Source organism: Perognathus longimembris, chromosome 3 (genome assembly GCF_023159225.1).
Source record: "Perognathus longimembris pacificus isolate PPM17 chromosome 3, ASM2315922v1, whole genome shotgun sequence".
Lineage (NCBI taxonomy): Eukaryota > Metazoa > Chordata > Mammalia > Rodentia > Heteromyidae > Perognathus > Perognathus longimembris.
In genome coordinates, this window is record NC_063163.1 from 72931903 (window position 1) to 72953792 (window position 21890).

At 56.4% G+C, this 21890-nt stretch overlaps 2 protein-coding genes across 3 annotated transcripts; both read right to left on the bottom strand.

The window, feature by feature from the left end:
* Positions 1 to 1377: 1377 nt before the first annotated feature.
* Positions 1378 to 13123, bottom strand: Znf653 (zinc finger protein 653). Its single transcript, XM_048342243.1, has 9 exons — positions 12527 to 13123; positions 10006 to 10049; positions 8125 to 8340; positions 4360 to 4962; positions 4065 to 4230; positions 3849 to 3960; positions 3067 to 3181; positions 1853 to 1952; positions 1378 to 1742 (listed from the first exon to the last, which is right to left on the bottom strand). Exons 1-9 carry the CDS (start codon positions 12826 to 12828, stop codon positions 1565 to 1567), a joined length of 1836 nt encoding a protein of 611 aa, XP_048198200.1. The 5' UTR covers positions 12829 to 13123; the 3' UTR covers positions 1378 to 1564.
* A 315-nt stretch (positions 13124 to 13438) lies between these two features.
* Positions 13439 to 20976, bottom strand: Ecsit (ECSIT signaling integrator). 2 transcript variants are annotated; one of them, XM_048342272.1, is made up of 8 exons: positions 20889 to 20976; positions 19316 to 19434; positions 17791 to 18187; positions 17071 to 17294; positions 14706 to 14763; positions 14444 to 14592; positions 14224 to 14329; positions 13439 to 13791 (listed from the first exon to the last, which is right to left on the bottom strand). In XM_048342272.1, exons 2-8 carry the CDS (start codon positions 19409 to 19411, stop codon positions 13541 to 13543), a joined length of 1281 nt encoding a protein of 426 aa, XP_048198229.1. In that variant the 5' UTR covers positions 19412 to 19434; positions 20889 to 20976; the 3' UTR covers positions 13439 to 13540. The 2 variants fall into 2 exon arrangements, with proteins under 2 accessions (XP_048198229.1, XP_048198230.1); XM_048342273.1 differs by lacking the exon at positions 20889 to 20976 and adding an exon at positions 20211 to 20274.
* Between the last annotated feature and the right edge of the window lie 914 nt (positions 20977 to 21890).

Sequence of the window (21890 nt, forward strand, 5' to 3'; positions counted from 1 at the left end):
AGTGGCAGCGAGGTGCGGTTCCCTGGGGTGATGGGGGCGTCAGCACCACAGACAGCGGCCGGGCCTCGTTATGGGCGGGCGGTCTGGCCGGAGAGTGGGGAATCCCAGACTCCCACCCTGTCTGGAAGTCGCTCCTCCTGTGGTGCCCAGATTGTCCAGAGAACTAAATTGAGTAGAGACTAAACTGAGCAATCAGAGACGGCTCCGGAGAGAGCCAATGGCTGGAAGATGCCCCAGAGACGGAGCCAATGAGAGCTGGTGCCGGGGCCTCCGCGCGGAGGGTGGGGACAGGCCAATCCCGGTGCCCTCAGGAGGCGGTGGCCGCGAGCCCGGCCCCGCTGGGGCTCGCTGGGGCGGCTGGGCGCGGATGCTCGGGGTCCCGAGCCCTGGCCTATTATCCTCCACCCCGCAACCCGTGCTCCTCCGGGCTCCCGTCGGGTCAGCAGCGGTGCCGGGAGCGGGGCCACTTCCAGGGGCGCAGACCGCGCTGCGGTTCCCATGGAAACTGCCGGCTCCCCCAGCCACTGTGGGAGCTCCCCGCCCCCCGCGGGGCCGGCTTCCGCTGTCCGGTTTAGCCTATGCTCGCCGAGGGAGCCCCAGGCCCCACTCGGAAACTGAGGCATAGCCGCCGCCCCCACGGGGCCAATCTGCGCGTGGCGCCGCAGGGCTCCCGGGAGCACGTGCCGGGCTGGCAGCCTTAGTCCCCGGGGTCACGTGGCCGCAGCCCCGGCGGCCCTGGCGGCCCGCGCACGCCACCTGGCGGCTGCGCCTCGTCCCTCCTGGTCCCCGGTGGCCGCGGCCTCCGCCCAGCTGTTGCCCGCACCCCTTCCCTGGCGGCTTCCCGTTCCAGGAGCATGTCTACCTCTGGGCCTTGCACTGGCGGCCCTTTCCTTCTGAGATCTGCCTTTCCCAGCTCTCCTCCGGGACGGGTCTTGGGGTCTCGGGGCAAATGCCACCTCCTCAGGAAGGCCCTCCCCGACCGCATCATAATGGCATCCCCGAAACCATGGCCTCCGTTTTCTGCTCGGTGCAGCGCTAGTCCTCACAGGGGCGGAGATGTACCAAACACCTCCCGAGCCCCTCTCGGAGCTGAGGGTAGGAAGGATTCCAGGAGCCCTGGAGCAAGCACCAGGCCTGGGGGAAGTTCCCAACCACACCCGCTCTGGAGCAGGGACTGTGCAGGGCGGCCAGCCCCCGGGAATGCGGGAGAGACGGCTGAAGGAAGGGCCCTGTGTGCGGTGCTAGGGCCATCTCCCCCAACCTTGCCTTGCACTGGAAGGGATCAAGCCGGCTGGACACAGAGAGGGGTGCATCCCCTCGCCCTAATCATCCGGACCTAGGACAAAGGCATCTCCGTTCTCACGCTTTAATCTCGCCATTCTCCACACACACAGTTCCAGTAGCGCAGCCCATTGACCGGGCAGGGAAGGGGGCCCAGCCCTGGGACACACGGGGTGAGGGCGCCTCCTTCCGCAGCAGCTGCTCGGGGTTCTTCCCCGGCCGGTAGGCCCAGTCACGGTGTCCAAGCGGACGAATAAATAGGGGCGGTTGGAGGCCGGGCGGGTCAAGTGGGCTTGTGGTCCGGGTGGCTCTTGAGCGTATGGAACTTGACGCTGTCCAGCTTCTCGAAGCGCTTCCCGCAGTGCTCGCACGTGAAGTTGTACTGCACCTCGGCCGTGTGCTTCTTCATGTGCCAGTTGAGCGAGGCGCGCTGCCGGCACTGGTACCCGCAGATCTCGCACCTGCAGGGAGCCGGGGTGGCGCGGGGCGGAGTGAGGGCGGGGCTGGCCGGCGAGGTCCCGCCCCCAGCGGACGCCCACCCAATCCCCCAGCCCCGTGGCCTGTCACTCACTGCAAGGGCGTCTCCCCCGTGTGCGTGCGCCGGTGGACCTCTAGGTGGTTCTTCCTTTTGAAGGACTTGCCGCAGGTCTCGCAGGTGAACTCACGGACACCTGAGGACAGTGGGAGGTGTCGCTGAGGGGTGGGCCGCTGGTCTCAAGGCGTTTCCCAGGCCCCAAGCACCGGTCTACCCAATTCCCCATCACCCCCAGGGCTACAGTTTCCCATGTTGGATAATACAAAGTGGCAGCTCAACTCCCCAGCCATGCCACCAAGCAGAGCTGGGATTCAAACTTGGGTACCTGCGGGCACGGGGTGCAGAGGACCTGGACAGGATGGGCTTGAATTTGCCCTCTACATTTGCACTTAGGGCGAGTTCACATGAAAATCTCAGCTACTCTGGAGGCTGAGACCTGAGGATCTCAGTTTAAAGCCAGCCCTGGCAGGAAAGTCTGTGACACTATCTCCAATGGAAAAAAAGCCTTCTTGCCTCCCCTGCTCCCCTCACTCCGGACAGCTGGCAGGTCCCAGGAGTCAATCTGAAGTGGAAATGGGGGTCTCCATCAGCATGCTGTTTTCTTTTTCCTGTTGGTCCGTTATGGGGCTTAAATTCAGGGCCTGGGCGCTGTTCCGGAGACTCTATGCTCCATGCTCTACCACTTGAGCCACAGTGCCAGTTCTGGTCTCTTAGTGGTTAACTGGAGATTAGAGCTTCATGGGGACTTTTCGGCTTGGGCTGGCTTCTGAGAGCCTCAGATCTCAGCTTCCTGAGTAGCTAGGATTACAGGTGTGAACCACTAGCCCCAGCTTCTCTTTTTAAATATAGGGTCATGCTAAGTAGCCTAGGCTGGTGTTTCTCTTTCTCCCTTTCTGTTTTTGCCAGTCTTGGGGCTTGAACTCAGGGCCTGGGCACTGTCCCTGAGTCCCTGAGCTTCTTTTGCTCAAGGCTAGCACTCAACCACTTGAGCTACAGTGCCACTTCTGGCTTTTGCTGTATGTGGAACTGAGGAATCAAACCCAGGGCTTCATGAATGCTAGGCAAGCACTTTACCACTAAGCCACATTCGCAGGGCCTGCTCTCTAATTCCTGATCCTCCTGCTTCAGTCTCCCTAGTTCTGGGATGAAGAGACATTTGCCCCTATGCCAGCAAGTGCCAAGGTCTGACCCTGCCTCCTCCAGCCCTGGCTCCCAGGCCCTGCCTTCATCCCTGGCCAGCCAGGCCTGACCTGAGTGGATGATCATGTGCCGCCGCAGGTGATTGGATAAATAGAACTTCTTGCCACATCCAGGATGAGGGCATACTTTGGTCTTCCCTTTCCGGTGCACAAGGTTGACATGGTTCTGAGGATGAGAGGGGCAGGAGGAAGTGGGTGCTGTGGGCCCCCCAGAGGGGCTCATGAAAGTGTGGGTGATGAGGGCAGTTAGAACGTGGGCTGAAGGGGAGAAGGGCTCCCTGGACCATCCTGGAGGCTCCCAGGGCTACTGAGCAAGGGATTGGGAGCTTTAACAAGTCCCCACTGCAGGCCAGAAGTGGCTGGGCATTAGTGAACCCCAGGAAGGGCCAAGCTGTTGGGCCAGTTCATGGATGGGGAAAGTGAGGTGCCAGAGGCTTAGATCGATGGATGTCTGCAGTACTCTGCCACAGTACTGGGGTTCCCTGGGGTGCTCACTCACTCTTGTCCCTCCACTTCAACTCATGATATCGGCTTGGCACACAGCAGGCATTCAATAGAGGCTTGGTGAGAATATGGCTTGGCACACTCAAAAGCCTGGTGCTGGCTTCTGTGCCAGGCATGGGGACAGGACCATCTCTGCCCTTGGGCACTGTGTCCAGCTGGAGGGCAAGCCAGGGGCCTGAGGTCCTGGTGCAATGGGCTGAGGCTGGGCTTTCTGGGAGTGTGTGGGCACAAGCTGGTGAGGAGGCAGATGTCTTGCAAGACGGTAGCTTTGCGGGAAGCTGGGGTGAGGGCTTGTGCCAGCCTACCCCCAGGGGCAAGGGGAGCCTCACCTGGAAGCTGCTGAGGGCCACGTAGACCTGGCTGCAGCCCTCGTAGGGGCAATGAAACATTTCCAGCAGGCCATCTGCATCTGTCACTCGAGACCGCTTGCTCCGACGCCTCCTGGGGAGGAAGGGCCCATGCTGTGCGGCCATCAAACCCGGGCAGGCTCGGGGCCTACACGTGGCTCCTCGACCTTGCCCCAACCCGGCCATCCCAGCACCCACTTCTCCGGTTCCTTGGGGATCTCGTAGATGATGGCTGACATGGCGCCGCCGTCCAGCTCCTCCCCATCCTCGGGCTCTGCACTCTCAGGCACCGCCGCCGCCAGCTCAGCCAGCACCGGGGCCACCGGCTCCTCCTCCCTTTTGAGCAGGTACAGGTCCTCCTTCTCTAGGGGGTGGACACAGGGCAGGTGTCCGTGGGGAACTAAGGGCATTGTGAAGCCATACCAAGGCCACTCCTGTCCCCCCAGGCCCTCCCCCATCCCTGCCAGGGGCTACAGTAGGGGGCACCCCAGACCTTTCTTGGCTATGGTGGTGGTGTCCATGTTGCTGGGCTGGCTGCCTTGGGGCTCCGTCTGGGTATAGGCGGCCACACCTTCCATCATGGCACAGGGCACCTCCTCGCCCAGGCCGCTGCTGGGGGCGCCACTGCTGGCGGCCACATTGAGGTGAATGCCCTCGGCCGTGAGGGCGTCGTAGCCAGGGCTGGCGATGATAATGACCTGGGAGCCAGGCACCATGCCTGGCACAGGGCAGCTGGCCACCACCTCGCCCAGTGCTTCTTGGGGCATGTTCTCAAAGAGGGTGCTGGGGCCCGCACCCACTTGCACGGGGACTGGCACACACACCACAGTCTCCAAGGCTTCGGGCCCACTGCTGGCGGGGTTGGGGCCCAGCGGCGTGCCCTGCTCGGCCAGGCCCTCCACGTGGTGCACGTCGAAGGGAATGTGCATGCCCTCGGGCGTAATGAGCCCGCTGCTGCCCACGGGGCTGCTTGGGGTGATGGCTGCGGCCGTGGCTGCCACGGCTCTCACTGGCTGGGCCTCCGGGGCATCCTCAGAGTCTGAGCCCGAGCCCGAGCCGGATGAGGTGGAGCTGCTGGCCCCTACGCCATTGCCCACTGCGAGGAAGAGGAAAGGAGACCGTGACCATTGTGGCAGAGGCTGCTGGACTTTCCTGGAGGTCACTGACAAAAACACTTTTTTTTTTTTCCAGTCATGGGGCTTAACTCAGGGCCTGAGCTCTTTTGCTCAAGGCTAGTGCTCTGCCCGGGCTGGCTTTAAATTGTGATCCTCAGATCTCAGCTTCCTGAGTAGCTAGGACTACAGATATGAGCCACTGGTGCCAGATAGACACTGTTTTTTTAGGTTTTTCTTTTTTTTTGTATTTGCATGCCAGTCCTGGGGCTTGAACTCAGAGCCTTGGTGCTGTTCCTGAACTATTCTGTTCAAAGCTAGTACTCTACCACTTGAACCCTAGCTCTACTTCTGGCTTTTTTGGTGGTTCATTGGATAAGAGTCTCAGGCCAGGCACCAGTGGCTCATGCCTGTAGTCCCAGCTACTCAGGAGACTGAGATCTGAGAACTGCGGTTCAAAGCCAGCCTAGGAAAGGAAATCCATGAGACTCTTATCTCCAATGAACCACCAGAAAACTGGAAGTGGTGCTGTGACTTAAGTGGTAGAGCACTAGCCTTGAGATGAAGACCTCAGGGACAGTGCCCAGGCCCAGAGTTCAAGCCCCAGGACAGACAAAAAAAAAGAAAAGAAAAAAGAGACTCATGAGATGTCCTTCTTGGGCTGGCTTTGAAACATGATCCTCAGATCTCAGCCTCCTGAGTAGCTGAGATTATGGGCCTGAGTCACCAGTGCCTGGCAAATTGCATATTTCTTATCCTGGCCCTCCCTGACTCATCTTTTTGATTGCACAGGTCACATAAGTGATCAAACACACGATCAGAAGGGGACTATCACCCTTGATCCCAACCCCGGGCCTGGACTGGATAGAGATGGGCAGGGGTCCTAAGACCTCTTGACCAGGAAGGCTCGGTGGACAGGTCAAGGTGCAGAGAGGTACAGTTCCCCACTAGTTGATGTAGCAGCCATGTTGCCTCAGGGCCTTTGCACTTGCAGTTCCTCCGCCAGAACCCAGTTATCTAGATATCCATGAGGACTTCTCCCTCCCCTCCAGCAGACCCATCCCACGGCTCCTTTCCAGAGAGACTTCCCTGACCAGTGTCCCAAGGAGCCCCTTAAACACAAACTTAGCTTCTAAGGTAAGCCATATTTTGTTTATCTTTTCTTTTCTTTTTTTTTTTTTTGGCCAGTCCTAGGCCGTGAACTCAGGGCCCGAGCACCATCCCTGGCTTCCTGCCTTCTTTTTGCTCAAGGCTAGCACTCTGCCACTTGAGCCACAGCGCCACTTCCGGCCATTTTCTGTATATGTGGTGCTGAGGAATCAAACCCAGGGCCTCATGTATACAAGGCAAGCACTCTTGCCACTAGGCCATATTCCCAGCCCTATCTTTTCTTTTTTAGGCTCTACCAACAGAGCCACACCTCCAACCCGTTTGCTTATCTTGTTTACTGTCTGCATCCCCCCAGAATATAACCCTGCAAGGAAGGAAGGAGGTCCCAGCAGACGCCCAGCACTGAGGAGGCCAAAGGCCCGGAGGCTGTGTCCAGTAGTAGATCGCCAGCCAAGCAAGCAAGCCCCGAGCAAGCACTAACATCAAGTTCAAACCCCAGTACCAGAAAAAATAATAAATATGGAATTAAAATTATAACCACTTGTAATCCCAGCTATGCAAAAGGCTGAAATCTGGAGGACTGCAGTTCAAAGAAGACAGCCCAGGTAGGGGCTGGGGATATGGCCTAGTGGCAAGAGAGCTTGCCTCGTATACATGAGGCCCTGGGTTCAATTCCCCAGCACCACATATACAGAAAACGGCCAGAAGTGGCGCTGTGGCTCAAGTGGCAGAGTGCTAGCCTTGAGCAAAAAGAAGCCAGGGACAGCGCTCAGGCCCTGAGTCCAAGGCCCAGCACCAGCAAAAAAAAAAAAAAAAAAAAAAAAAAAAAGACAGCCCAGGTAGAAGAGTCTTTCAGACTCCATGAACCAGCAAAATGCCAGATTGGAAGCGTGGCTTAAGACCCAGAATGCCAGCGTTGAGCTAAAAAGCTAAGGGACAATGCCTAGTCTCTGAGTTCAAGCCCCGATACTGGCACACACCAACCAAGGGGCTGAGGGCCTGAGGGGGGTCCTCTGGCTGCCACCCCTTTCCCAGCTGAGTGCCTGCCAGGGCGGTGAGGAGGTTTGGGGCAGTCCTGGGGTGGAGCCGGGGGAGGGGACGTGACAGGTGTGTGGGGGCACGGTCACGATGCACAGCACGCCTGCCCACTGGGAGCCTGGCCCATACGCAGTGGGATGGCTGTGGGCGTGGGGACCCACCGGGAACACCTCTCGCCCACGGCTTCCCCTCGGCCAGCTGGGACACCACCTGCTCCATGATGCCTGCCAGCGCAGGCCCAGCCCTGGTAGCTGGCCCCGCCCTGGGCCTGGCTGCCAGTCTCATGTCGTCCGAGCCATGCCAAGCTCCAGAGGTAGCAGGGGTGCCCTCCCCACCTCACAGGATCTCCATGCTCCCCAGAGTCCCTCCTTGGCCCTCAGTGGGCAGTCTGCCCAGGATGGCCATCGTGGTCTACAGAAGGGAGGGGGAGGGGCAGGGGGAAGGAGGAGAGAGGAAGGAAGGAGACAGGAGAAAGCCAGAGAGGCAGGGGAAATGGGAGATCAGGGAAGGGAAATGGGCCAAGCATGGCGGCTGATGCCTGCAATCTGGACACTGGGAGAACTGTGGTTCAAGGCGAACTCAGACAAAAAAGTTAGTGACCTCCCCCTCACCCCCATCTCCACAAGTAAGCCAGGAGTGCTGAGTGACCCCTGTCATCCCAGCCACGCAGGAGGTACCTGCAGGAGGACCCTGCTGTGAGGCGGCACTATGAGAAAAACAACCACACAGGGCTAGGGGCGCGGTTCCAGGAGCAGAGCACCTGCTTCACAAGCTGGAAGCTCTAAGCTCAGACCTCAGTACAGACAAATCAGAGGTGTTGAGCACAGCAAAGCAGCGCCCTTGCCAGCCCCTGCCCAGCCCCAGTCAGGTGATGTGGGGCTTGCTCACATCCACAAGGCCTGAAGGCCTCAGGCCACTGTCCCTAAAGCCCAGGCTGGTGTTCTCCCACCCCCCTGCCTATGTCCTCACCCCCCCATGTTCTCACCCCACGGCCCCACCTTTGTCACTGTCGGGCTCCGAGTCGCTGAGGGGCTTGAGGGGTGAGTGTAGGTCCTGGAAGTAGCGGTGGCCAGCCTCGCACTGCCACACGGCGGTGGTGTACAGGCCAAAGGTGGGGTCCAGCTCGGCCAGGTGTGGCTCGTACGGACAGCGGTGCTTGTGGTCCTCATACCAGATCACCACGTTCTTCAGGCAGTTCACGTTGCGCCGCCGCCCTGCCAACACAGGGCGTGGGAGGGCACTTTCCAGAGGAGGAAACTGAGGCTCAGACAGGAGAGACACAGTGTGCCATGTGTGGAGATACAGGGATTGCTCGTTGTCAGAGGGCCATCATGTATAAACCATGGCGCCTAGCACATAGTAGGGGCACTGTCAGCCTGTGCTTAGCATTGAAATTCTCTTTATCAGCACCTCTGGCAAGCTTTGAGGCCTTGTTCTCTCTTGATCTGCCCTCACTCCCCCACATAGCCACCAGAGGGCGCCCAGGAGCAATGGGGGGGCATCATTACCATTGCTTTACTCAGAGTCTACAGTGCTCCTACCTCAAACCAGGAAAGCCAAAGTCCTCCCTGTCTTTCTAGCAGTACCTATACTATCTGTACCTCAAATGCTTCTTGCCTCTCTCCTCCTCTCCCTCAGAATGGCAGCTCCCCCAAAGGGACATTTATGTTTTGTCCAAGGGCTGTCACACAAATGCATGCCGAAGAAGAGGCAACTATGGGAAGGGAGGCACAGCGAGGCCAGACAGCCTGGGTTCAAATCTAGGCTCTGCCACTTCCTAGCTGGGTGGTGCCAGGCAAGGGACTCAATCTCTCTGCACCCTGGTTGCCTCCTCTGGGGAGGGGGAGTCACAGGGCTGGGCCATGACAAGTGTGACTGATGCAGGTCCCTCCTCCAAGTGGAAGGGAGGTGTGTGCCCCCAGCCTCAGGAGTGAGAGATGAGGAGGGGTCTGGAAGAGGCCCTCAGACTTCAGGATTAGGCTCAGGGTCCACAGCCCCCTGGGAACTGGAAGGACAACAGTGGCATTCCCCAGCACTCCCCGGCCCTTTCCCTCTTCTTTTCTGTCCCTCCCTTCTTTCCTCCCTCTCTCTTTTACTACCTTCCTTCTTTTGGGGTTTGAACTCAGGGCCTAGTTTCTGTCCCTGACCTTTGTTGTGCTCAACACTAGCACTCTACCACTTGAGCCACAGATCCTCTTTTGGCTTTTTGATGGTTAACGGAAATAAAAGTCTCACAGCTGTTCCTGCCCAGGCTGGCTTCAAATGTCGATCCTCAGATTTCAGCCTCTTGAGTAGCTAGGATCCCAGGTGTGAGCCACCACCAGCACCTAGTCCCCATCTATTTCCCCCAGGCAGAAGGTCTTAGCCCTACCCTGTGTGCAGGACACTGAAAGAGGCAACAGCGGGGGGTGGGGGGGCTCACCGCTGCTGTGTGGGTCTCAGCCCACTGATCTCAACCACAGGGCTTGGGCCTGGCTGGCTGGGGCTTGTTCCAGTGTAGGTGCCCCATCTCAGGTCCCAAGGATGGAGAATATAGAAGCAGATAAGGGATGTGGACAGGATGTGATAGGCAGAACTCTGAGGGGTCCCTAAGATCTCCTGGAAATCACTCCTTGTACAGTCGGCCTTCTATCCCTCCATATCCTAGGCTGGAGGCAAGGCACACCTTGCATCTTGGCACAAGCTGCCCCCTCTGCTCAGCTGGCCCTGGCCACTCCACACAGGGGGGCAAAGGGCACATTCAGGTGGTAGGTGTGAGGTGGGGGTCTGGCAAGGCCATCTGACTGTGCAGACTATGGCAGTATCTTGGCCTCTCTGGGCCTTCCTCGTTCTCCCACCCCTCTCCTGGCCCCTACTAGGCAGAAGCAAATGCTACTTACTTTTCTTCCGCTTTGGCTTTTTGGGGACTTGCTCCCAAGGCTTCCTGTAACAGAGAGACGCAATGAGGGTGAGTTTAGGTCCAAGTGGGCTGTGTCCTGACCCATGACAAAGAAGATCAGAAGGTTGTCAGGATGAGGTAGCACCTCTCAGCTGGCAGCTAACCCCTCGAGTTTGGCCTCGTCAGCCTGAGTGGAGGACCCTGTAACAATGTACCAGGCTCCTGATCTACAGAGCTGGGAGGTGGTAGGTTTCTGGGGCTTTGAGCCCTTCAGTTCTGGGCACTTGTTCTATAAGTAATGTGTAGAGCTGGTGTCAGAATCCATGCTGTTCCCTAGGCACTGGCGGAAGAGGGTCAGGCCACACCCTGGATGGCTGGCTTTGCAGTGAGCCAGTCCTACCTGCAGCCAGCCCGGGCCATCAGAGGACTCAGATGTCAGACCCACCTGTCTCCTGGACTTCCCACTCTGCCTATGGCTCAACATCGTGACTGTGTGCCTCCAACATGTCAGGGGTCTTTTGTGTGTGTGTGTGAGTGTGCGCGCGCATGTGCACACACACACTACTATGGGGCTTGAACTCAGAGCCTAAGGGTACTGTCCCTTAGTGTTTTTTTTTCTTTTTCTGTCCATCATGGGGTTTGAACTCAGGGCCTGGGTGCTGTCCCTGAGCTTCTTTTCCTCAAGGCTAGCACTCGACCACTTTGAGCCACAGTGCCATTTCCAGTTTTTTGAGTGGTTCATTGGAGAAAGAATCTCACCAGAACTTTTCTGACCTGGCTGGCCTTGAAGCTAGATCATCAGATCTCAGCCTCTTGAGTAGCTAGGATGACAGGTATGAGGCACTGGTGCCTGGCTCCTTTAGCTTTTTAAATCAAGGCTAGCAGGGGCTGGGAAAATGGCCTAGTGGTAAAGTGCTCGCCCCGTATACCTGAAGCCCTTGGTTCAGTTCCTCAGCACCACATATATAGAATAAAGCCAGAAATGGTGCTGTGGCTCAAGTGGTAGAGTGCTAGCCTTGAGCAAAAGAAGCCAGGGACAGTGCTCAGGTCCTGAGTTCCAGCCCCAGGACTGGCAAAAAACAAAAACAAAATAGATCAAAGCTAGCACTCTATTTTTGGCACTTAATTATAGATTAGATGATTAATTGGAGGTTATTAATTGCCTGCCTGGAGGTATAGCTCAGTGGTAGTGTGAGGATTTAGTGTAAGAGAAGCCCAGGGTTCCACCTCCAGCAAATCCTATTAAAAAAAAAAAAAAAAGAAAAAGAAAACCTCCTGCGAGTGCCTAGTTATGCAGAAGAGAGGAATCTGAGGTTCACTGTTCAGTCAGCCCAGGCAGGAATGACTGGGAGACTTTTCTCAATGAACTATCAAAAAGCCCACAGTGGAGGTATGACTCAAGTGGTAGAGTATCAGTGCTGGGCAGAAAAACTCAGGACCAATGTGCAGGATATGAGTTCCAGCTCCAAGACTGGCACAAAAACACCTCCTGTTAGTTGAGGCACTGGTAGCTCACAACTATAATTCTAGCAACTCAGGAGGCTGACATCTGGAGGACCAAATTTGGAGCCAGTCTAGGCAGAAAAGTCTCACAGACTCTATCTGCAATTAACTGGCAAAAGCAGGCCTGGGGTGAAAGAGCACCAGCTCAGTGAGCAAAAGGCCCGGGGTTCAAATCCTCTACAGGAGTTGGGTGCGGTTTAGCAAGATCTAGTGATTAACTCCCAGAGAAACATACATAGCAGAGAACAAGATTTCACTTCAACACCGTTTCCATCATTGTAACAGCTACCATTCACAGGGCTCACCCAGCCCAGCCCTGTTCTAAGGTCATTGCATATTTTCGACATTCTAACTTGTTTTCTATTTGTGGTGCTGGGGATGCAATCCTGGGCCTTGCATGTGTTAGGCAAGCTCTCTCACCACTAAGCCACACCGCCGGTCTCTTTAACTCATTTGTCCCAGGTAAAAACTTCATCCACGATACCTCTATCCTCCACTTGACCAGCTAACTCAGGCCTTTCTGTCCACAGTAGATTTGAGGGGACCTCAGATAGATGGGCCAAGCTCAGTCCACACAGGGCATTAGAACATCAGGTCTAATCGGAGTCCCAGGCCAATCGCGGAGTTTTGGAGAGCCGTGAAATCCCAGAGCTGCCTCAGGACGCGGGAACACTTCTCCAGGCATTGGGTAATTACAATGTCTGGAGGTGGGGCTAGGCTACCATTGGTCAGCCAGAGTTCTAGAGGGCGGGGCCTCGCGTTCAGAAGGCGGGCCAAGAGGCTGGGCGCATCCTGGGATTGGGCAGTCGAGGATTGGGGGGGGAGCCGCGAGCCAGGCGCGTCCAGAGTCAGGCCGTGGGAGACCCAGGCCCGCAACTGGGGCCCCGGGGCGGAGCTCGCAGGTGCAGGGTGCGGGCCGTCCTGAGGGGTGGGCGTGGCCAACGGCGCGAGGGCGGGGGCGTCTCCTCCGGCGCGCGCTCCCTCCCTTTCTATCGCCCTCCCTCGCCGGGCCCCCTCACCCGTGTCGCCCGCTGCGCTGGTCGCGCTCCAGCGAGATGAGGTAGGCGGCGAGTTTGGCGTCGCTCCAGCCGCTGCGGCGCCGCAGGTCCACCCAGGGTCCGTGCGCCTCGCCCAGGTACACGCGCCGCACGTCGTACTTCTTCCGGGATTCAAGCCGCCGCCGAGCCCGGTCCGACTCCGTGAGCCGAGGCCGGCCGCGCGCCTTGCGGCCCGCCGCTCCCTCCTCGGCCGCCGCCGCCTCCCCGCCCGCGCCCGCCTCAGCCTCCGCCTCCGCCTCAGGCTCCGGGACCCGCTCCGCCATCCCCCCCACCCTGGTTACCAGCCTCCCCTGTTGTTAGGAGCCCTGCCGGAAGTGGCGCGCATCTTCCGCGCCGCCGGGAAATTTCTCACGGCCTCTCTCTGCCCGTCGGCACCAAAGGAGGCCTGGGAGCCGGAGCTGCGCATGCGCGCGTCCCCGCTTGGCTCCTCCTGTGAGTTAACTGTGTGTGCGTGCCGGTCTGGGACTCGAACTCGGGGGCCTGGGCGCTGTCCCCGAGTCTTTTCGTTCAAGGCGAGTGCTCTACCACTTGACCCACATCTCCATCTCCACTTATGGCCTTTTGCTCGCAATTGGAGATACGTCTCTCGGTCTTTCTTTCCGGGACTGGCTTCGAACCGCAGTCCTCTGATTTCAGCCACCTGAATACCTAGGATTACAGGCCTGAGCCAGCGGCACCCAGACTCGGCTAATCTTCTGATTTCGTTAAAAGAAGGGCTGATATTTGTGCCAAGACCCAGAGCGATGGAGGGAGAGGGGTCCACACAACCTGTGGAGTAGGTGCGACCCGTGTGGAGCGCCCCAAACTTCTGGCCCTGGGGAGGGAGATCAAGGGGAAGGGATGCTACCATTGCCAGAGAGGAGGGAAGGCAGCCCCAAGCAAGAATATTTTTATTTTCTGTACACTCAAAAGTTCACCCTCGGCCCACGCTAGTCCACGGCCTCCACAAGCAGCAGCCTGTGCCCTTATGCCTGCTCAGGATCCCCTGTGGCTCTGCTGCTGTCGCTGATGGTTGTCATCGTCCTGGTCACCCGTGGAAAGGGGTTCAGGTGGCTCTTCTATTCCTGAGGACGTCAAGAGCTCCCCTGAAACCCTTGCCAGGCGGAAGATCACGGGGATCTGGGCCAGGGCTGGGTTGGTCTCCTGCAGGCCCTGGATCCACTTGGCTAGTGTGGTCTGGTCGTTTGCTCCTGCCATGCACATGGCGAAGATGGGGCCTTCTTCCACTGTTGGCAGAGAGAGTTTGTGCAGTGGGGTGCGGCAGCCCCCTCACCCCCTGCCCACTGCCCTTTAGGAAATCCCAGCCTCCTGTGGAGGAAGCATCTGTGTGGAGTGTCTCCACATCTCCGCACCACCTGTCCCCTCTGCCTGGAGTACACACATCTCATACTTACAAGGTCCAGGCAGCTTGCTTCTTCTGGATTCTGGGTACCCCCTACTCTCTTAATTTCCCCAAAACATAACTTGCCTGACTCCCAGCTGACCTGGGGATGACCAGATGATTAGTATGGAAGGACAGTGCTGGAAGGAGTGACAGCCTATTCTGGAGGCCCACGACTTAGGCAAACGCGTACTGAGTGGGGGGGGGTGTCTCAGCCTTGGTCCCCAGACACCACACATCTTGTGGAGTGCTGAGCCCTGCCCAGCCAAATGTTCACCTTCATCCATGTCAAATTCATAGTCATCCCAGCCGCTCCTGCCATACTCTAGGTCCAGCTTCATGGGATAGTAGAGGTTCCATTCCTCAGGGATCTCCTCCGTTTCCTATCTCAGGGTGCAGGGAGCAGGCAGGGTCAGAGGCCCAGGATTTTGCAGCCTCCCTGCCCAGTAGAGCCCACCCACCAGGGCTACACATGCCATTTGGAGCGGAGCTCTCACCCTCTCCTCAGGGGGTAGTGGGTCAGCTCTGAGGATGTGGTAATAGACACACTTGTTACGTAGCCACAGGGAGAAGGGACCCTCCACGAAGACAGGCCGGGCCGGGTTGTGGCGGGCCAGGGCCGCCTGCTGATCAGGACTCTGGATTCCTGGAGTGAAATGATGTACTGGCTCCCAAAGGCCCAGGGAGCCCACCTGTCACAGGTCCTGGGGGAATGGGCAGGGACGGAGCAAGTCAGCTGCCATGTGCTTGGGGCCTTACCGACAATATGGGGTTTTGTGGCCTCCTCTGTGCTTGTCACATCATTGGGCAAAGGCATCTATGAGAAGAGCGGGATGCAAGCTTGTGGTACCCGGGCCCATCTAGCACCAGAAGACAAAGACGGAAGCCTCGGGGATGCTAGGACATCCAGGACACCTCTGCCAGTTCCTGCACGTCACTTTAACCAGTCCCCTCTTCCCTTCTGTCCAATACAGTCACAGCTAGCAACATTTAAGATGGTCTCACTGGCTGGGCACCAATGCCTGTAATTCTAGCTACTCAGGAAGCTGAGAAGTCATGGTTCAAAGCCAGCCTGGGCAGAAAAGTCCCTGAAACTCTTTTTCTTTTTTAGTTGGTGGTGGGGCTTGAATTCAGGGCTTGGGCTCTGTCTCTAAACTCCATTTTTGCCCAAGGCTAGCACTCTACCACTTCCAGCTTTTTCTTTTCTTCTTTTTTTGCTGGTCTTGGGGCTTGAACGCAGGGCTTGGACACTGTCCCTGAGCCTCTGTGCTCTAGCACTCTACCACTTGAGCCACAGTGCCACTTCTGGTCTTTTCTGAATGATTTATTGGAGATAAGAGTCTCGTGGAATTTTCTGGGCTGCCTTTGAACCCTGATTCTCAGATCTCAGCCTCCTGAGTAGCTAGGATTACAGGCGTGAGCCACTGGCACGCAGGCCTTTTCTGTGATTAACTGGATATAAAAGTCAGATTTTCTTGCCTGGGTTGACTTTGAACCATAGTGCCCAGATCTCTTCCTCCTACTGAAGAATAGTTAGGATTATAAGCGTGAGCCACCAGCATGGGCTCATATGACTCTTAGCTCCAATCAACCACCCAAAAAAATCCAGAAGTAGAGCTGTGGCTCAAGTAGTAGAGCACCAGCCTTGAGCAAAACAAGTTCAGGGACAGTGCCTAGGCCCTGAGTTCAAGCCCTAGGACTGGTGCATGTGCACACACACGCAGTGAGACTCACACTGAGGGCACCCTGGAGCCACCTACCTATATTAAAATCATGGCTGTGTCACAGGCTATGTGGCCTCAACCAAGTCACTGTACCTCAGTGCCTCAGTCTCTCTAGAGAAGGCACTCAAACCCTAAAGCAGGGGTTTAGCTCAGTGGGGTGCAGCTCAGTGGGAAGATGCTTACCTAGCATACAGAAGGCCCTAGGTTCCATAACCGGGGGGCTGTGGGCTCACTTCTGTAATCCCAGCTACTCAGGAGGCTGAGCTTTGAGGACAGTGGTTTCAAGCCAACCTGGACAAAAAAGTCCATGAGACTCTTGTCTCCAATTAACCACCAGAAAACCGGAAGTGGTACTGTAGCTCAAAGTGGTAGAGTGCTAGCCTTGAGCAAAAGTGCTCAGGGACAGTGCTCAGTCCTTGAGTTCAAGACCCCTGACAGACTAATAATAAGCCAGGCTCCAGTGGCTCACATCTATAATCCTAACTTCAGGGGGCTGAGATCTGAGGATCATAGTTTGAAGCCAACTCTGGGCACACAAACCCAAAATATACTCATCTTCAATTAACCACCAAAAAGCAAGAAGTAGAGCTGTGGCCCAAGTGACAGAATGCCAGCCGTGACTGAAAAAGCTGAGTGAGACTAGGACTGGCACCAAAAAGAAAAAAAAATGAGTAAGGACAATTATCTCAAGGAAAGGAGAATAGGGTGGAGGGGAATAAAGGACATCTATCTCATGCTTAACTACTTAAGGAAAAAGAAAAACTAAAATGGGAGTGAGCATGGCCTAAGTTTCCCTGGCTTTCTGACTTGCCAAGTGACTTTTTTTTTGGTGGGGGGAAGGGAGGGGGGTCCTTGGGGCTTGAATTCAGGGCCTGGGTGCTGTTCCTGAACTTCTAAGCACCTTATCACTTTGAGCCATAGCACCGGTATTCTGGAGGTTACTTGGAGATGAGTCTTACGGATTTTTCTGCCCCAGCTGGCTTTGAACCACGATCCTCAGATTTCAGCCTCTTGAGTAGCTAGGATTATAGGCGTGAGCCACCAGGACCAGGCTCCAAGTGATTTCTATATATGTGCCCATCTGAAGCAAAGACATGGACACCACTCAAGCTGGACTTCTAGCTAAATACATGCCCTCCAGCCCCCAGTGCTGGCATGGAGGCCTGGGGCCTCCTACACCACAGCCTACACCCCCAGCCCTCGGGTACTTTCCTATTACAACAAACAAGGAATGAACACACCCAACCTAGGGTTCTTTGTTGTAGCCACTGAACAGATTAAAGTCTCACTTGGGCAGGGGATGAGAACTCATTGGTTCTGTACTGCCTGCCCAAGTGAGTGAAGGGGAACCCTGAGGAATGGTGATGGGATGCTGCTGAGGTGTAGACTGGAACTGATACCTGGTAGACGGTGACCCGGGCACTGAGGTCGGGCTCCACGTGCCGCAGACCCAGCCTTGCCAGGTCCACGGGGTTCTGGGGCAGGTCACGCGGCACAGGGAATGGGTTGACGTGTTGGAATCGGGTGAGCCACAGCCTCATGCGCAGGTACTTGAGCATGGGGTAGCTTTTGCGTCCGAATATCTGAATCAGCAGGAACTCTGTTTCTTTGTTGGGCATGACTCCTGGGCCAGGGAGAGGGAGAAGACTGAGGTCAGGGGATGGGTATTGGAGGTATAAAGAAGGAGGCAGTGAGGGATGGAGTCCAGGGGTGTGGAACACGCCTGTGGTCCTGACACTTGGAAGACGGAGATGAGTGGACTGAGTTCAAAGCCACACAGCAAGCTCTGGCTTCAAGAAAGAACAAAGAGGAGGAGGCTGGGAATATGGCCTAGTGGCAAGTGTGCTTGCCTCATATACATGAAGCCCTGGGTTCGATTCCTCAGCACCACATATATAGAAAATGGGCAGAAGTGGCGCTGTGGCTCAAGTGGTAGAGTGCTAGCCTTGAACAAAAAGAAGCCAGGGACAGTGCTCAGATCCTGAGTCCAAGCCCCAGGACTGGCAAAAAAAAAAAAAAAAAGAACAAAGAGGAGGAGGAGACTGGGAAGAGGGGGTGCCAGGGTGCCTGCAAGCCAGGGCCGGGGGGTACTGGGGCATCTCCAGGCTGGGGGGCTTCACCAAATCGCTCCATCTGCTCCAGGACGGCAAGCCCGCACTCCTGCTGCCGCGGGTAGTGCACAAAGATGTGCTGGAAGATGTTGCGGGGCCGGAAGACCTCCTTGGGGAAGACGTCAAGCAGCTGGTTGTAGGCAGCCAGGTCCCGCTGCACGCCGAACTCGGGCATCTTGCGCAGCGCCAGGTAGATGAAGTCCACGAGCCCGCGCCGGCGCACGCTGTGCCGGGTGAAGGCATGCAGGGCTTGTGCGAAGCCGCCTGGGCCCAGGGCCCTGCCAGGTGCGAACAGCTCCTCCTCCCCAGGCTCCGGTGCCCTGGCCGGCTCGGGGGCTCGTGGGGCAGGTGGCTCCCGGTGAGCAGAAGCACTGCAATGCAGGCCCCGGGAAGCCTGGAGTGGCACCTGGGGACGGGGGTAGGGTGGGGGTGGGTGTTGGGATCTGGCACCTCCCAGTGACTGGGCGGGGTTGGGGGTGCCAGATCCATTTGCTGTAAGAGGGGATGGTGGTCATTGTAAGGGCCTCTGCGGAAGCATAGCACTACGGTTAGAAAGCCAGGATCACCAAGTACTGTGTGGTAGTGCATGTCTGCAGTCCCAGCACTCCCTGCCTCAAATAAAACCAGCCTATAATCCCAGCCACTCAGGAGGCTGCGATCTGAGGATTGTTCAAAGCCAGCCTGGGCAGGAAAGTCCATGAGACTTATTTCCAATGAATCACAGAAAAAGCTGGAAATGGTGCTGTAACTCAAGTGGTAGAGTGCCAGCCTTGAGTGAAAGAGCTAAGGAGCAGCACCTTGTACCCCGTACTGACACACACACACCAAAGTCCAGCAAGATGACGGCTGGCAGTGGAAGTTAGATCAATGTTCTGGGTCCAGCTTTCAAGCAGGCGCAAGAGCTGCATCAAAAGCGCCTACACCTACAGATGCCAGGCACCAGTGGCTCACACCTGTGATCTTGGCTACTAAGGAGGCTGAGACCTGAGGATCGCAGTTGGAAGGCAGCCTGAGCAGGAAAGTCCAGGAGACTCTTTATCTCCAATTTACCACCAGAAAACCAGAAGTGGTGCTGTGGCTCAAGTGGTAGAGCACTAGCTTTGAGCTGAAGAGCTCAGGGACAGTGCCCAGGCCCAGAGTTCAAGCCCCCAACCGACCAAAAAAAAAAAAAAGTATAAGAACTGACTCAAGGGCTGGGGATATGGCCTAATGGCAAGAGTGCCTGCCTCGTATACATGAGGCCCTGGGTTCGATTCCCCAGCACCACATATACAGAAAACGGCCAGAAGTGGCGCTGTGGCTTAAGTGGCAGAGTGCTAGCTTTGAGCAAAAAGAAGCCAGGGACAGTGCTCAGGACCTGAGTCCAAGCCCCAGGACTGGCCAAAAAAAAAAAAAAAAAAAGAACTGACTCAAGTGAAGCTACCGGCGCCTCATTTCAGAAAGGGCTTCCTTAGGTCCAATCTGGTAGGCAAAAAGCAAGCCCACAAGCCTTTCTCCCTCCATGCCCCACAGTGAATCCCCAGCTGGCAGTTACCTGAGAGAAGGGGGATCCTGTGAGGGTAGTCCCACAGATGCCTCCCCAGGCCTTTGAAAGGCCCGGGGCCAGCAGGATGGCCCGCATCCAGCTCATGCCTCAGCTAGTCAGACCAGCACCTGGTGAGGAGATGAGATAGCATTAGTGTGGCAGTCTACCAGCGCAGGGAGAATTCATGGAAAGCTGGCCAGTCTGCATGATTCCTGGGCCCCCAGATTGGCTTAGGTGACTTCCGGTCCCAGGCCCTGCTTCTAAAGGGCCAAAGGATTGTCTCTCAGCAGGAATTTGTTCATGAATGGTCCCTTCTCTACTGGATCATTTGGAAAAAAAAAAACAAAAACCCACAATATTGAGCCCATTGCTGATGGTTCATGCCTGTAATCCTAGCTACTCAGGAGGCTGAGATCTGAGGAATGCAGTTCAAACCAGCCCTAGCAAGAAAGTCCATGAGACTCTTATCTCCAATTAATCACCAGGAGGTGAGGTAAAGCTGTGGCTCAAGTGGTAGGGCACTAGCCTTGAGCGAAAGAGCTCAGGGACAGTGCCCAGGCCCCAAGTGAAAGACCCATGACTGGCAAAAAATAAAAAAAATCAATTTATTTATTATTTATTTATTTTGGTGCCAGTTTTGGGGCTTGAACTCAGAGCCTGGGCACTGTCCCTGAGCTTCTTTTTGCTCAAGGCTAGTGTGCTACCACCTCAATCTCTTTTGGTAGTTCAGTGGAGATAAGAGTCTCACAGACTACTGCCCAGACTGGCTTCAAAACATGATCCTCAGATCTCAGCCTCCTGAGTAGCTCGAATGATAGTTGTGAGCCATTGTCACCTGGCTTGCTATGTATGTATGCATTTATGTTTTTGTTTTTGTGCCAGTCCTGGGGCTTGAACTCAGTACCTGGGCACGGTCCTTTTGCTCAAGGCTAATACTTTCCCGCTTGAACCACAGCTCCACTTCTGGCTTTTTGCTGGTGCACTGGAAATAGGAGCCTCAGACTTTTCTGTCTTGCTTGGCTTTGCCTGGCAATCCTCAGATCTCAGCCTCCTGAGAAGAGGATGACTGGCGTGAGCCACCAAGCACCCAGGCTTTGTTTTATTTCTGGTTTGTACAATGTCTCCCACCCTCCGGAAATAAGGGATTTGAGGGTGTCCTTCTCCCTGCTGTGTCTCCAGCATCGGGGCAGGGCCTGGCATATGATAAATTACTGCCTAACAAATACCAAAGAAGCGTTGTTTTAATGAAAACACTATAAACCGGAGCCCCGAGGCAGGCCGGCCGCCAGCACTGGAGGGTCCTCGTAGAAACAGGTTCCAGGGCCAGCCTCGCGGCCGACGGCTGTGTAATCTCGGGCGACAGCCCTAACCTCGCTGAGCCACAACGGTCGGAAAGGAATCACTAGGTTGCCCAGGGAACTCTTCCCGCTCCCCTCAGAAGGTCACAGGCGGTCACCTGACAGCCGGGGCCCTCCATGAGAACGCCCTCCCGTACTTCTAGACACAGGACGGGGGCCCTCGTGACCCCCCCCCAGCACTCCCAGCAAATGCAGTTCGTTTCCCCCTCCACGCGCAACCTCACCTCCTCACGCGGCTGGCCATGGACGCCAGGCCGGCTCCGTCTTAGCGATGGGCGCCGCCATGTTGACCCAGAGAGCTTCCGGGTGACGGGCCACCAGAGAGAGACAGCGAATCAAGAAGGGCCGTTCTGGTAAGTCCCACCCACAAGGTAATATTCACCAATAGGAGAAAGGAACAGCATTGGCCCCGCCTCCGGATGAGCCAGCCTTGAGTCCTAACTGGGAAACGCTTCGTGCGGCCGGTTGGGGGTGCGGGGTGCCGGGAATGGGGGTGTGGGATTTGGGGTGGCGAGCACCGGACCGGGAAGCTGGAGCTGGGGGTCCTGGGAGGCCAATCGGAGACCCCAGCTTTCCCGCCCGAACTGCAGAGAGATGATTATAACTGCTTTTGCCGGTCCTGCGGCTTGAACTCAGGGCCAAGGCGCTGTCCCTGGTCCTTTTTACCGGTAATAGCTTCGCGGCACTGGTGGGTTAAACATTGGCTCCAATCCAGAAGCTAGATTTTCAAGTCTATTTCTTTTGTTTGTTTGTTTTTGTTGCCAGTCCTGGTGCATGGACTCAGGGCCTGAGCACTGTCCCTGGCTTCTTTTTGCTCAAGGCTAGCACTCTACCTCTTGAGCCACAGCGCCACTTCCGGCTTTTTTCTATATATGTGGTGCAGAGGAATCGAACCCAGGGCTTCATGTATACTAGACGAGCACTTTATCACTAGGCCACATTCCCAGCCCTCAAGTCTATTTCTTAGTGATGTCCGAACTTTCCTCCTTAACACAGAAGTGCTCCTGGTGCCCCACTACATGCATGCTAGGTGAATGGAGAAATCCACATCAGCTTCGTGGGTGGTTTTGTTTTTTGGGTGTTTTGGGGTGTTTTGTTTTGTTTTGTTGCCAGTCCTGGGCCTTGGACTCAGGGCCTGAGCACTGTTCCTGAGCTCCTTTTGCTCCAGGCTAGCACTCTGCCACTTGAGCCACAGCACCACTTCTGGCTTTTTCTGTGATTAATTG